General features: G+C 31.9%; 1 protein-coding gene across 1 annotated transcript in view; it reads left to right on the plus strand.

The window, feature by feature from the left end:
• The first annotated feature begins 6,312 nt into the window (after window positions 1-6,312).
• LOC143233166 (KICSTOR complex protein SZT2-like) overlaps window positions 6,313-15,926 on the plus strand; it is a 211,072-nt gene continuing 201,458 nt past the window's right edge. Inside the window, exons 1-3 of the mRNA XM_076469126.1 lie at window positions 6,313-6,490; window positions 6,596-6,706; window positions 14,309-14,446. Of these exons, the coding sequence (XP_076325241.1) occupies window positions 6,419-6,490; window positions 6,596-6,706; window positions 14,309-14,446 (321 nt within the window). The 5' untranslated portion in view covers window positions 6,313-6,418. The remainder of the gene's footprint in view (window positions 6,491-6,595; window positions 6,707-14,308; window positions 14,447-15,926) is intronic.

Genomic DNA, 15,926 nt, shown 5'->3' on the forward strand with positions numbered 1-15,926 from the left:
CGTTATAATGTTACGGTAAATCCAACTATTCGTTGGTAAAAGAGTAGCCCAAGAGTTGGCGGTGGGTGGTGATGACTAGCTGCCTTCCCTCTAGACTTACACTGCTGAATTAGGGACGGCTAGCACAGATAGCCCTCGAGTAGCTTTGTGCGAAATTAAAAAAAACAAACAAAACAAACAAACAGTTACTATTTCCAGATTCTTCAAGCGTTAATCATGGTTTGGACATTCAGTGCTCTCTCTGTATAGCAAGATAATATTTAAGTTTTTCCATCTTAAAGCTCTGAGTAGTGATGCACAACAAAGCCATGATCCACCATGCATTTATCCCTTCTAGATTTTAAAGTTTCTAGGTTATTTCAGAAACTTATATAAATATATGATTTACATGGATTATGAAATTTATTTTCTTTCACAAATAGTGACGGTAATGCTTTATAAATAGCATGAATGCAAGTCGTTCTGTCTCTGTCGTACAGCATTTATATTCAGGAGCTATCAACTTATGACTATCATATGTAATTAATTGTGCCATTCCATCTTCAAAGAGTGAAATTTACAAAATACTTAACATCACTATCGAGTATAAACCAACCCAATACCCACCAGGACAACGTAAAATATCGTGGTCTATGCTCAGATCATAAGTATGCCAACAATGGGATATCTACTAAAGCACATTTTATATCTCAGGACGGCTGGTATGGGTATTAACAATTTTACTAATAAAGCATAGAACAACGTTTTCACCTTCTTAGGTCATCTTCAGATTAACTGACCGTTGCCGAACACATGTCTTGGGGATGTGTATCAATGGGTTGGGATCTTGAATATATTGTTCTAAAACTACCTTGCAGGCTTCAGTGGTTAAGATTTCGTGAAGAGAGAGATTACATCAAAACTGGGTCTTAAGGCTTTATGATTTAGTTGATTAAGAATAGCTTTAAAGTTAAAAGAGTCTTTGAAAAGGAGCCATCTGATGTTACATATTTAGAAAATGCCCATGTTTTGTACTTACCGAGGTTGTAGTCAAATGATTCATAGGTAGACATCAAGGGTCATAGAAGACAATCGAGTTTGTACCGTATCGCTGTGGTGTGCGTGAGTCGGTTCTTCATAGGTAAAAATAAAGGTTTTCTGAGAATGTGTTGTTTTTTTATTTGTAGTAGTATTTTGTTTAATTGTTTTTCATTCGTTTTTGTTAGATTTGTGTGCATTAATTTAAATTTGTTTGTATCTGTTTTTTTTTAATGTATTCGTTTGTGTTATTTATAATTATTGCATTGTCTTTGTCTGCTATTAGAATTTTGATGTTGTTGTCTTGTTCTTGGTTGTTCATAGAATTAATATCTTTTCGTGTGAGGTTGCTTTTTAGTCTTCGTTCCTGTGAAATTATGTTGATGGTTTTGCGTGAAAATTCTTTGAAAATATTGTTTAAGATACTGTTTTGAGGTGTTTCAAGGAAATAGATGTTTTCATTTCTATATGGAAAGGTTGTTGGTTGTCGAAGTTGTCTTCTTTCTGTTGGTTGTTTTCCGTTGTTTTATTGGTGTTTTCAGTTTGTGTAGAATGGATCACCAGTATACTAGCTTGGTCTTCCAAACAGGCTTTTATTTCGACGAATGGAATATTTCTAGGTGTTGAGTAGATGTATCTCTTCATTGCTTAATTGTCGGCCGGATGTGTTAATTACGAGGTTTGTTGCTGGTTCATTGTGTTGAAATATTTTTTGTTGTTGGCACCATAGTTTATCTAGTTTTTTATTGTGGCGGATCTTCTTTTCCTTGTCATTCTTAATGTTGATTTCATTGATATTGTGTTGTACGAGTTCATAAATGCAACCCTTATAGAATTCACTTCTACCAAAACTAACTTTATGTTCAATGACCAAAACTACATAAAAACAAATTGACTAAGTATGGAGAATTCCGTGTCACCAGTTCTAGTCAACATTTTTATGACACAGATTGAATATCAAGCAATCAATTCTGCGTTATACTCACCACAAAACTGGTACTGGTATGTTGACGATACAATTGCTGGATTCATATCTACAGAATACACACTTATTTTTTTCAATCACGTTAACTCTGTACATCCCAACATTAAGTTCACCTGTGAACAGGAAAACAACTAATCAAATTGCATTTCTGAACATCTGTATCACAAGAACCAATACACAATTCAAACCAGTAATCCACAGAAAATCACTCATACTGAACTACTGGACTATACATTCCCTGGGATTCAGCACATGAAACAAAACAAACACTCAACATATTAAGAAAACAAATAAATACAGCTACAAAAAAGTTCCCACTCGATAAAATTGACAATGCAATCAACAAAATAAAACAATACTTCATCAACATCAACAAATTTTCTCCAAAATCCGTTGAAAGAATTATACGCGCACACCTAGATCAACAAAAAACAAACTATAATAAATACCATGATACAACAAACTACAAACCCTTACACTGCTGCATACCATATATTTTCGACATCAGCAACAAAACAACCAACATTTGGAAAAAACATAACAGAACACTTCATTCCAGTAAACACCAAATTTATTCAAAAACCAGGAATAAAACTAAAGTCCATACTATGTAAAAAATATACTAACAAACACAACATCAACATTATTTATAAAACACAATGTAACAACTTTTATATTGGAGAGACAAGCAGAAAAATGGAAACCAGATTCAAAGAACAAAAAACAACAACAACTTTACAAGTTTTAAACACTGCAAATCAAATAAACACAACATAACACCCAAATACTAAGTAGGGAAACAAATATAAACAAACGAAAAATCAGAGAAGCACTACTTATACAATTAGAACCAAAATTAAAGCAATATAAAGTAATACTTTTAAATTAATAGTAATTAATAACCTAACATCTAACTGCAACGCTCTTTACAATCCCGTAGCCGTTTATACTCTAGTCCCTAAGACATGTGCTTGGCAACGGTCATTTGCAAAGTCTCTCTTTGTTAACCTGAAGATGACCTAAATAGGTCAAAACGTTGTTCTCTGCTTTATTAGTAAAAGTGTTAATACCCATACCAGCCGTCCTGAGATATATTTTTACTTCAAGTGGGTTTCTCGTCATCACGAAAGCACATTTTTGCAACTGAAGTTCTTGGCCATAATATCCTTATTCAGTATTTCTGAAGACGATATATATAAATACATCTTTTAACAGCCACTTCTAGAAAGTGTGCATAGCAGTTTCTTTATCAGACTTGCAGGAAGGGACGTCGTTAGTGAAGATATTTGGGGTGTCGAACGCAAGAAGCAATTACTACTCAAAATTATTAAGTATGCTTGCAATGTTATATATTGTCATTTCATGATGACAAGAAAGCCACTTGAAGTACAAATGTATTATCAACATATTCATAATTACAAAGCAACATTCGACTACATCCTCTTCAAAAAATAACTGTTCGAGTTAGTGCTGCCTACTAAAAAATTACATATTGGTTCCGTAACGCAAAAATTCAGTGCTCGGGCCCCTAGGCGCTAAAATTTTGGCATTTTAATATAATATCGATCATGATTTTCTATTCTAATTTTTCAAGACACCAACTGTTAACTCGGAATATTGTCAAATAAAATTAGGGAACGGGATCGGTGTGCCAGCGATGTGCCATGTCTAGCGACATCGTTGTCAGCAGGACATCGCATGGCAACAACACACTGGATCATGATTGGTCAAATCATTGTGGTCCGAACAGTATTTTAAATTTTCCTGTGATTTTAAATTTTTCCAACAAAGTTCGACAAGTTTATAACCGTGAATGGGTTTTCCAGTACATTTGTAGCATTATGGGTTTGTTAGAGACCTTTATTATTACATTTCTTGTATATGATAAAGTAGTTTCAACAGCAACTTCAGCAATTATTGGTTTCGGTATTTCACGCTTAATCATGAAATGTTGAGCCATCTTGCGTTTTTACACCGACAAATTCAAATGTGTGAAAATGTCACAAAGCATAATTGAAGGAATGTATATATCATTATTTGTTCAACATTTAGTTAATTTCATCTATGAATGGTTGATGAATTGTGTTACAATGTATATACTACTTCAGTCTGTTAATAAGTGTTACAAAGTGTTTGTAGTGTGTGTTTCATTAGATAAGTAAAACAACTTTGCTACTGACAAGATTTATGTATTTCAGATATATATAATACATAGGAGTACTTGGACAATATATAACCATTCTCTCTGGATTTTTTTCTTCTTCTGCGGACACTAAAATATTTTTAAGGAAGAATATGTTCTGTGAAACTCTTGAAATTACTGCCGACATTTAATCTTGCTGTTGGTAATTGCTTGTTAGATTTGTCATCATCACCTCTTACTTAGAGATATCAGAAGAATTGCATTTTTTGGAGTACGTACATCAAGGGAGCTTATATATCCTCAACTGGAACTAAAGATACACAGAAAACTCTTGTATTTGTACTCAGAGGCAAGAAAAAGTCGATTAGTGCATCAAAATGCGTTTGTAGTTTTATTCATACAGCTAGAAAACCATATCTATACACTTCTCTGTTTCCTACTTCTTATTCTCGTAAAGACATCAGTATTTGTCTTTCAGTTTTTTTAACAGGAATTACGAGCATTAAGAATAAAGAAGACCGCAGGTCTGCTGGGTTCAATAATTGAATATTTAATGATAGAAGTTAGCTGATTTACTACCGTCTTCAGATAAGCTCTCACATATGAAGAAAGATAATGCAAGGACCAAACTTTCTGCACCTCTATTCATTGTTTGTTTTATAGCATATTTGTGCAGTGTGATACAGAGCGGAGGTACATTCGGATACTTGAGGCTCAATTTACTAAATTTTTTGGTTACAGAAATAAAGTAAAATCTGAGTGCAGTTTTAACATTTTCAATCAGATATTCAGTTGTGATTTAAAAGAGTTAACTCACTGTAAAAATGTTGTTGAGAGTGCTTTTTTGTAATCATCATAAATATTTATTTATAAGTAAACTTTGTTAAATAAAGTTTCACTATCTTTCTGTATGTATAATTTCATACATTTATTTTGTCACAATACAGTAATCATGTTTGTAAAAGATTAGCCAGTTTGTAATTCCGCCCTTTGTTTTCTTCTTTAATCAATAAAGTATATGCTTTTGCCTGTTTTTTCCATAGAGTTCTGCTTTAATTATATCACTTGATATACATTACTACAAATGTCTTTCTACATACAAAAATCTGAGAGTGTGCTGTTATGATAAATATCAGGTGTGTGACATGAGAGCATATCTTGCGTTTTCTACTTTCTATAGTGGCGCAGAAATCTTTTGATAATTTATTTTTGGCACTGTCATGGTAAATACAAGTTCTTAACATTTTCATGTCTTTTTTTTACTTCATGTCTTTGGTTTCTTTAGTTGGTTTGGTAGAGCTGCTTTTTTGTTCTCTGTGGCAGACAATACATATTGAAATGATATTGTGGCGACATCGCAAATACGTGTTGAAAGGTTTACCGCCTGCAATATTCTCTGCTGGTCAAATGGATAACGTCTATACGTTACAATTAGCGAATGCCGTGACAGAACAAGAGGCATAAAGTGATGCCACAAACTGAATAAAGAAACCGAGGTTATCTGGTCAACTGAATATTTATTTTGAGGTTCAGCTTTACATGAAGATCTACAAATTCAGTTTATTTATTTTCTTAGATTAAGGTGCATACATCTATAGGATGCTGGGAAATAGGTACTACACACACATATGGGAGCGTAACTCATCTCACAATAATAATCTGCTGAGTAGTAAGTATCTTGCTAAGATTTTAAAAATTAAAACCACGATGAAATAGAAATGACATTCTTATTGTATGAGCAAATAAACAGGGTGTTTTTCTTTTTGTGCAGGCCCGGCATGGCCAAGCGTGTTAAAGCGTTCGACTCGTAAATCGAGGGTCGCGGGTTCGAATCCCGGTTGCACCAAACATGCTCACCCTCCCAGCCGTGGGGGCGTTATAATGTTACGATCAATCTCACTATTCGTTGGCAAAAGAGTAGCCCAAGAGTTGGCGGTGGGTGGTGATGATTAGCTGCCTTCCCTCTAGACTTACACTGCTAAATTAGGGACGGCTAGCACATGTAGCCCACCTGTAGCTTTGCACGAAATGAAAGACACAACAAACAAACAAATATGGCAATTGTACTACAAATTTAATTTCGCACATTTTCACTTAAAAATATAGCAAATACTAACTTAATTCATTCATTCCTCTAAAGGGGGTGTTGGTAATAAATACACACAGTTGTGGCTGATGAGTGGGGGTGAGAGATATTAATAAGAAATGAACTTTGTGAGTTGTACTTTGGACTGGTACTAGACTGTGATAACTATAATATATACGATTAGCTGATGTGTAGTATAACTTACTGTGAATTTCAGTTGGTTATCCATATTGCTGCGATAGAAAGAAAGGAGAGTTTTGTAAGGAAAGTAAATTAAATATATATGTGCTTTCCTTTTTCTTTTTTTTTATCCTGTCAAATGTAATGATTAACGTTGTGTGATTGTGTTTTTGTCGTAAAATAGAAAATGCCGTTTTCGCCTGTACTTCTTGCCTCTACTTGTAGCAGTACTACCAATACTACAGATTTCAATGGAATTGATTGCGAAGATGCTAAACAAGCATGCATTTATGAGGTATAAGATATTTTGACACTGTTTTATACTTAGTTTATAGTAACTATAAAGTGTAAGGTAGTTTAATACTGGATAACAGCAACAGAACGTTGCCCTTGTTGTTTGAGTGACGTGCATACATTTATACTAAATTTCATTTTAATTGGACCAAAGGAAAATGAAACTAATCCGATACAAAATCGTTAGTGGTTTGAATTCGTAATTAAAAGTTTAGGGCTTTATTTTACCCAACCATAACATGTAGAGGACAACAAAGATCTTGTTGGTCCATTGAGGCGATTGCATACAAATAAAATAAAATTCAGCCTTAATGATTTAAATATTTAATGAGTTTTATGTTGAAAAATGTACAGTTATGTCTCTTAATCCTTTAAACTCACCACTAACATGTTTTAGTGTGTGCATATAAAAGGATGCATTGAGACTTAAATGTTTCACTCAAGTTGTTTACTACTTCTGTTTTTGAAAGAAAACAATTTTGGAGATCTTAACTTCTTGCATGTAAATTTTCTATCCAATTTATTACATAGCACCTATCTCTTGAACACTTTTGAACAATTTGGTGTTTTTCCTTAAATGTAAGATGAGGCATTATCAGTAATCTGTGTGATGAAATGATATTCCTATTGTCTTGGTTGTTTCAATTTATTCAGATGTATAAGGGGTATGAGGGGGTAGGTGGCTGTTAGTTATTAGTTGAATGCTATCCCATTAAAAAAATATATCACCATTCTTATTTGATTGTGCCAAAGGAAACTGCAGTTACGTACCATGTGCCTTTTTGGCATGAAAAATATTAACTTGTGTATTTACAAGTGAAACACATATAGTAAAATTATTAAGAATAGATATTGGTTGAATTAATTTTTTTTATTACATATGTAATATGTATGGTAAGTGAAAGAAAAAAATCAATTTAAAAACATTTTTTTTTAGAAGTGTGTGTAGTATGCTATAAGTTTGAAGCTCTAAAAATATGTGTATTAATAATATATGTAGTAATAGCTATAACAGAGGTTTACCATCATTATTTTGGTCCTTTTAATATAATTTGAAGAAATTTTTCAATTATTTTTAGGTTTATCTGTACTGTTCTAACACTGTTTATTATGTGAATATAATGGACATACAATAAAAAATTTTCTTGCTAAGAATATGTTAGTAAATAAACTTGTTCAATTTATACAAGGAATTCTATGATATTACTTTTATGGGAGTTTTATAACATTTGTGGTGTGTGTAAATGCAACAAAGTTGGGTATTGTGAAGTGTAAAGTTAAATATGTGGGATTTGGAACTTTGAAAATATTTCTTTTTATGAAAGTAACATCAGTACTGTAATAAGAAATAATTTGAGAAAAGTTCAATTGTGATTACTGGCAAAACCCAAAAATTCTTTGCAGCATGTTTAGCTATAGAGAAAATAGTTTTTGGTTTTGTATACTGGAGTTTTAAAAGTACAAAAAGTTGGTTATCTACAAAAGTCTTTTGTTTAATTTGGAGTGTTCTGTATTGTTTTGGTACTCTCTTTTCCATACAGGAAGGATATCAACAGATGTAGGCTAGTGAAACAAAAGAAACAGCATTATTTGAACTGTTTCAATGTCATTCACCCTTGAATAGTTATCATAAAATTTCATTTATTTCTTTATAATTTATGTTCCATTTTCCTTATTATATATGCAAAGTTAAAGATTATGTGTAATAGTGCCCTTTCCTCATCAAATTTACTAATTTGAATTTCAAAATTCAAATTTGAAAAGGCATAATGAGAGAATTTTTAAATTTTTACTTTATTTTACCCCTGAACAAAACTAAAGAGCAGTGAGTAGCTTCCTTATTAAAAAAAATTTTTTTTGTACATCTTATAAATTTTATATGAAGAGAAAAAAAATGACTATCAACATATATCAGTTAGCAAAATAATTTTGTGTGATATAATAAAACGGAACAAATGAACGACTATAATAATGTACAACTTTCAAAAGTAATTACTGGCAAGTGTCGTACATACCATTACACATTTAAAAATCTGTTTGTAATGTTAGTGAATGGAGTGTTCATACGTTCCTGCGATGAGCTACTAAAATTGAGAATTAATTTCATTCCCCAGAGCATCCCACATCAATATCTAGATCAGTTATTCACCCAAAAAGTTTCATTGAACAGTTTAACCCTTATAAACTGTAACCATCATCAGTTGATATTGCTACCTACAACATTCTTGCAGTTTAAGGGGTAAGAAGCACTGTCATAAAGTGGTGTAAGCAATATGTATGAAGAACTAACCTTAGTCTTGAATATCCATTCTCAGAAGCACAGAAAAGTTAGAGTGGGCTTGACTTAAGTGTTCAAAGTTTTTTAAAGTTTGGTCAGTGTTTCTTTAAGTGGCCTGATTTAAATGATGAAATTTAAAATATCAAAAAGATGAACTTAAATATTAGGCTAAAGTATGTCTTGGTCAGATAGCTTAGAAACTGCTTGTTCAGTTTAATTTTGTTTTAATTGTTTGAAGTCTGTGAGGTAGCTGAACTTTTAAATGTTAGTGTTTTGTCTGTTTTTTCACGAGATCAGATATTATTGCTATTTCTAACCACAAACATGTTTTCGGAAATGTTGAAATTGACCTGAATCCTGTAGGTATTAATTTGGTAATATGTAGAAGGATTGAGACTAAAAGTGCATAAAGCACCATGACCAGACAATATTTCTCCAGTGTTTTAATGGTTAGAGATCAGATATGTTTGTGTGAATCACTGAATAGTGCCTGAGAATTAGAGAGTTGCTTGTTTATCCTATTTTTAAATAGAATAAATTACCCTGAAAATTATAGGCCAGTTACTTTTTTTTTGTATTTTAGTTGGTATTTGATAGAAAAAGCTTTACATTTCATTCATTTAAATATGACATCATTAATGAAATGTTACCTTCAGCATCATTTAAGGGCCTTGTACTAATTCTAATATTTTGCTTGTATTTAACATATTTAAAAAGTTCTATAGCTGATCAGCCCTTTTGGATCTTATGATTTTGTTTTTTGCCAGATTTTTAGATAACTTAATGTTTTTGTTCCTGGATAGTATGCATTATTTCTTAGTTGCTTATGTTGTAAAAGTACAGAAAATGGCCATTATTCCCTTCAAACTTTGCTTTTGTGACCTGAATAATGAAATTTAGAAACTAACCTATTTTCTATGTAAAAACGGGCAAATTTGCACATTTTCATTTACATAAGGTCTCAATAAAACAACATATGAATCAAGATTTACAGGTATTTATACTAAAGTTATACAAAAATGTTTAGAAGTGAGTAGTTTTTTGAGATTTGTGACTGCAATATAAATTACTTTTATATATCAGCCCCCAAATATAGTCTCATGTTTTTGTTATATGCTCCCAGGTCACAAAAGCAAAGTTTAAAGAGAAAAATGGGTTTTCCATTTCCTTTACACATAAACAATTGGGAAATAACACTTTCTGCTGAGGAACAAGAACAAGTAAAAAAGTTTGTTACATAGTGTAATTATTACTAGATATGTAAGAAAAGTGTATTTCATTAACTATGCTGCAAACCAGGTTAATTTCCCATTATACTCCAAGTATATAGCTTACTCTGATTAGAAGTTATTGTTTCTGAGATGATACCTCACCTCTTCACAGAGAATACCAATGTACCCCTTGCACTTTTCCCTACAAGATTTGCATGCCATTACCTTTGAACTGATTTTCACCCAAGACTTGTGTTTTATATAAATTGAACTGGTGTAGAACAACAACATGTGACAATATCTTTCCACCAATAGGAGGGCAACATGTGTAGTAACTTTTTAAAGAATTTTAACTTGGAATAACTTCATTCTTTCCTTTGTTATTATTTTGAATAAATGTGTTAATTTTTTCTAGTTTACATTCAGCATATTGAGATTTGCATTTGTTTAAGAAACTTGTTTTGCTCAGCCTTAGATTTTGTTTCAAAGGTATCGGATATTATAAGGAATTCTTGAGTGGTAGTAACTTTGAATTTGTTCAGTGGAGGTCAGAAAATTACAAATGCATGACATGTTTCTATTATGGCTTCTTGAAGATTGATTACTTTTGAGGTTGTTATAACTATTATTCACCATGCTATAGGTCCCGTTATGTACATAGGACTTTCTCTTCCCATCCATTTGGCTGACATATCTTATTTTTTACTTGAGAATGACCAGGAGGACAACAAGACTGACTTTCTCCTTACATGGATTTGCTTTGGGTACTGCCTTATTGGTTAAGGAAAATCATTCATTTCTTAATCTTTTTTTCTGTGTGATTTCTCAGGAGTTTTTTTTTTTCTTTCGCTTTTGTATTGTTTTCCTCCTTTGTTTTTTTGAAAGAAACCTATTATTGGGATTAATTAATCTTTTACATTGTGAGATAATAGGGTTTATATTGAGTTATTTCTTAAAAAAACACTCTTCCCCAACCCCTCATCTTTCTTGCCTCCTTAGCTCTTTTTATATTGACTTACAACCACTTTTCCTTTCCTTTTCAAGATTCCAAATTTTTGGAATCTCTTTCGTGCTTTGAGAGTGAACCACTTTTGACCTCTCTTTCACTCTATACTGTCTAGTTTTCTCATCTTCATCTTTTTCTTACTACCTTCTTGCTCTACACTTTCTCCCTCTCTCCATTATGTTTGAGACACTTCTTTGTGCTCCAAAGGGGTTTTACAGAGAGATTCATTCTCTTCTCTTTACAACTTTGGTCCATACTGCTTATTCTGCTGTTTCTCCTCCTTATTTGGTTCCTCTGATTTTAGGACTTGAGTCAAGATTCACTCTTCACTGGTATTCACTACCACTATTCTTAGCTGTGTTTTTTGTGCTTTTTTTCTCGTGTATCTCCTCCAGTGTGACAGAGGTAAGCATGGAGACTTTCAGTGCTAAAAATCAAGGTTCAATTCCCTGTGGTAGATAGAGCAAATACCTCTTTATGGCTTTTCTCTAAAACAACAAATGAACCTACTTCACCTATAAGTCTGGTGGTATTCCTGATTCACAAGATTCATGCTGAAGCAACCTGACATCAGTTTTCATTATATTCTCTCTTTTATTGACTTTGTTTCTCACTTTGCTAGTCTTTAGTCTTAGATTTTGGCTGACAGATGGGTTCTTTAGATTTTTTACACATGGTCTCTCTCTCTCTCTCTCTCTCTCTCTCTCTCTCTCTCTCATTTAAATTTTTCCCTCATCTGAACTTACACATCTTCAATGTGTTGAAAATGTGGTCTTGGATCTTTTGGTTTTATAAACCAAGATATTCAACATCAGTATCATTGAGTTTAGGTGTTCCACTTCTTTCTTTTTTATTTTCAAATTTACCAGTTTGAATCACATGAACTTTAAAATGCTTGAATTTCAAGTCTGCATCAATTTTCAGAGTCCAACCAGTATCAAATAAAGTTTTTATTCAAACTCTGTCCTACTGACAATTCTAAATTTTGTTTTGGGACATTGCATGACAACAAAACTTAACATGTAGTAATTTTTTTCAGTTTATTTGTGGAGGACTGTTAAATTGCTTTTTGTTTTGTTTTTTCTAGCATATACTGATATTTTATGCTAGTTCCTTGCTTGCTTCTTTCTATGTAGTTAAGATGCTACATTGGGTGCCATAACAATTATTTCAGACTAAATTTGATGAAGATGTTAATTCAAGGAGAACCCTTATGACATGCTTTTGGTACAAGTATATGAGAATTCTAAACAAATAAAATATTTTTATCCTGGCTCATTTAGTTGTATTGAAATTTACGTTCTTTAATGGCATGGAAGAATTAGTGCAATAAAATGAAAAGAATAACAAAATACTCTCTTGCCCTTTATCAATAAATTTAATGGCACACAGAATACCAACAGCTTTGAACAAATTTCCACCCAAGATTTGTGTGTTTAATATAAATTGAACTGGTGTATAGCAACATCATCATGTGACAATATCTTTTTACCAATAGGAGGGTGATATGTGTAGTAACTCTCTTTAAAGCTTTTGAACTTGGAATAACTTCATTCTTTTCTTTGGCATTATTTTGAACAAATGTGTTGATTTTTCCAGTTTACATTCAGCATATTGAGATTTGCATTTAAGAAACTTTAGTTTTGTTCAGCCTTAGCTTTTGTTATAGCTGAAGGTATTGTAAAACAGTGAGTGTTCTCAACAGATTTCTTGCATTTTAATAAAAAAAACAATTATGTAAGAATCTTAATCCAAGGAAACTTTTCTGTTATTTGGAGCTGTTGCATGATACTAACTATACATATCAATATGTTGTATACCACGACAATGTATGAACAAAAACAATCTACAAAGTGCTGTGGGTGTGATACATAAAAGAAAAAAAAAAGCATTAAAATATTCTAAATTTTAACAAACAAAAATAAACTTTGTGGAAAGAAAAATACTCATGGTAAATGGTTTTCAAACCTATAGAAAGTATCTGAATATAAACATAATTCAGAAAATTTTACAATAATGAACTTGGTGTGTGTGTGTGTGGGTGAAATAATAAATACAATATGGTACCATCTATTAAATGAAACCACAAACAAAAATCCATAAACAAATTCCATGCTTTAGGTATTCAAGATTAAGGCAAAGAAATTATTACATTATGTGCAACAACAATTTCTTTACCACAAAACATGGTTTTAAATAAAAGTACTGTCCTCTTAATGAGAACATGAATTTTACTAAAGCTGTATTTGAGGGTTTATTGTTGTAATTTGTAAATATAGGTACTAAAAATTGGAGTATTTAAAAAGGTTTTTAAATGAAGGGTACTGTTTTTAATGTACACAAACATTATAGTTTATATCAACAAAATCTGAAAACTTTTTTTCCCATGAAGTACTTCCCAGAAAAATCCCTTTTAGAAATTCTCACTTTTTCTAAATTTTTTTTTGTTTTTGTTTTAAATGAGTTACCGGTACAATGATTAGTAATTACTAGCCCAAACAACCATCTGTAGGGAGGTGTTTGTTAGTATGTATAATGGTCATATACATTCTACTTTACTAAGAACTAGCATGTTTTTATCATTTTGTATACACCCACTTCAAAATTCTTGCATCACCCTAGGGTAATCAAAATATTCAGAAAATAATACTAGGGCAGTTCATCACAGATATACTATAAAAGTATAAACAAAAGGTTCCTCAATTTTAGAAGTAATGCAATAACATGTTAAATTTATATACTTTATAATTGCATGTGAAAGAATTATTTGTTTGTTCTGTTTTAAGCCATTTTAGAATGCACAGGTTGTCATAATGGAAATATTTCATAGTTGCATCCCAGTAAAATGTTAAAAGCATTTGATAGAAACTGTAAGTGAGATGGAAAGAAAGACTTGTATGTACGTGTAAAATGTTTGTATGTATGAATGGTGCATTTATGTTGTATTCTACAGTACATACAACTGCGTAAGTATACATAAATCTAAAATATCATAAATTTATTCAGATTATTGTACATTATACTTAGTTGATTTAAACTTCATCCTGCAGTGACTTGATATCAGAGGTTTGTATTTAATTGGAATAATGACTTATTTTTCTGTTTCAGGAGGAAAATAAAATATTAGAAGCAGAACATGTGTTTGTATTAATGAAGAAGGAATATCGTATATCTCGCAACATTCGAGCCCAGTGGTATTTTGGTCATTTAAATAAAACAATTAGTGTTTTACCAAGGAAGAATTTGGTGAGTTTCACTCTTTTTAATGATTCATGTATGCAAGTCTAGTATGATTGACTTTAGTGAAATGCTCATTAATGCATTGGCTCCCAAGCTTATTTTGCTGCTACTTTCCAGGGTCCCACTAGTTATTTTACAACTACCTTTTCGAGGAATGGTATATATGTAACTGTTGTGCCCCAGCCAGTAGGGGCCCTTTGAAATGTAAATAGAGCATGACTTACTGGTGGGTCTTGTTAGAAGACTATCATGACCCACCTGTGGGTTGTGTGGGAGCCAACATGTTGAAGTGGAAATACTTGTGCATGTCAAAGTCAGCAGCTTAATGTTTGTGATTTACATGTTATGCATATATTACATAATTGCTTTTGCTCATTAACATTGGTTATTTACATATGCATGTATGAATAGGTAATTCTTTTAAAGAGAAATGACCATTTCACATCTTAAGGTATGCATTTTTCCATTTCAAATGCACTTTATATTGTGTCGTATGATAATTCCAGGTTGAACAGTTTCTAAGTTTAAACTTGTATCTTATAAGTTAAGAGAATGTAAAATCTTTGCTGTATTGAATGTACAACTGTATTAAGTCAATTACCAAATATTTTGCAATGAATCAGTATGTTAAGAAATTTGCCAAAATCCAGGCTTTAAATTTAGGACCAAAGCTTATATTAATGCTTTGACTCGCTTTACAGCTCGCATGTTTTGGTCTTCTTTCAATTAACTGCTATTAGTACTCAAACATACAATTACTATACCAGGCCAACTGCTGGGTCAGGTGATTTTCTTTGCCATTAATTCAAATAAAATGTTTTTAGGATATGGGCACCTTTAATTGAGCATAAGTTATGATATCTACCCTGACCATGTCTTATCTCTATAAGATATATATCAATGTAAGGTAAACACATGAGCTATAAAATATATCCTGACATTGACCTGACAAACACAAGAAAGATACCAATATGTGTGAACAGGAGTAATAAAATCTATTTATTTTAAATTCTTAAGGTGGGTACCAGTATAAACAAGAATTGACATCTATCCTGACCATAACTTAAGTCGAATCAAATGATTCAGATCATTACAGTAAGATTGGTTTTCATTTAATACTTGTGTAGCTTATTTTGAAGAATATATAAAGCTAATTTACACTTGCCATATTTGCTATATTACTAACTTACCCACTTTGCCAATCAAAAACTTTATATAAATATATGTATTTGGTGCTGCTTGTGATATTCTTGTAGACAAATACAATAACCTTGCATTATGCAGCTACACCCAGTTTTATCCAGTTAAAAGGACTGGAGCTGACCTAAACAAAATAAACTAGTGTAAGAGTAATGGCATGAAATAGGTTAACAGTTGTAAGGTTTTTGAACATAGTTCTTGATTAATTAAACATACTTGATGATTGTAATTAACAAAAAACAAGAGAGAATGAGAGAGACAGAGAGAGAGAGAGACTTAATTTGAT

Source organism: Tachypleus tridentatus, chromosome 1 (assembly GCF_004210375.1).
Source record: "Tachypleus tridentatus isolate NWPU-2018 chromosome 1, ASM421037v1, whole genome shotgun sequence".
Classification (NCBI taxonomy): Eukaryota; Metazoa; Arthropoda; class Merostomata; order Xiphosura; family Limulidae; genus Tachypleus; species Tachypleus tridentatus.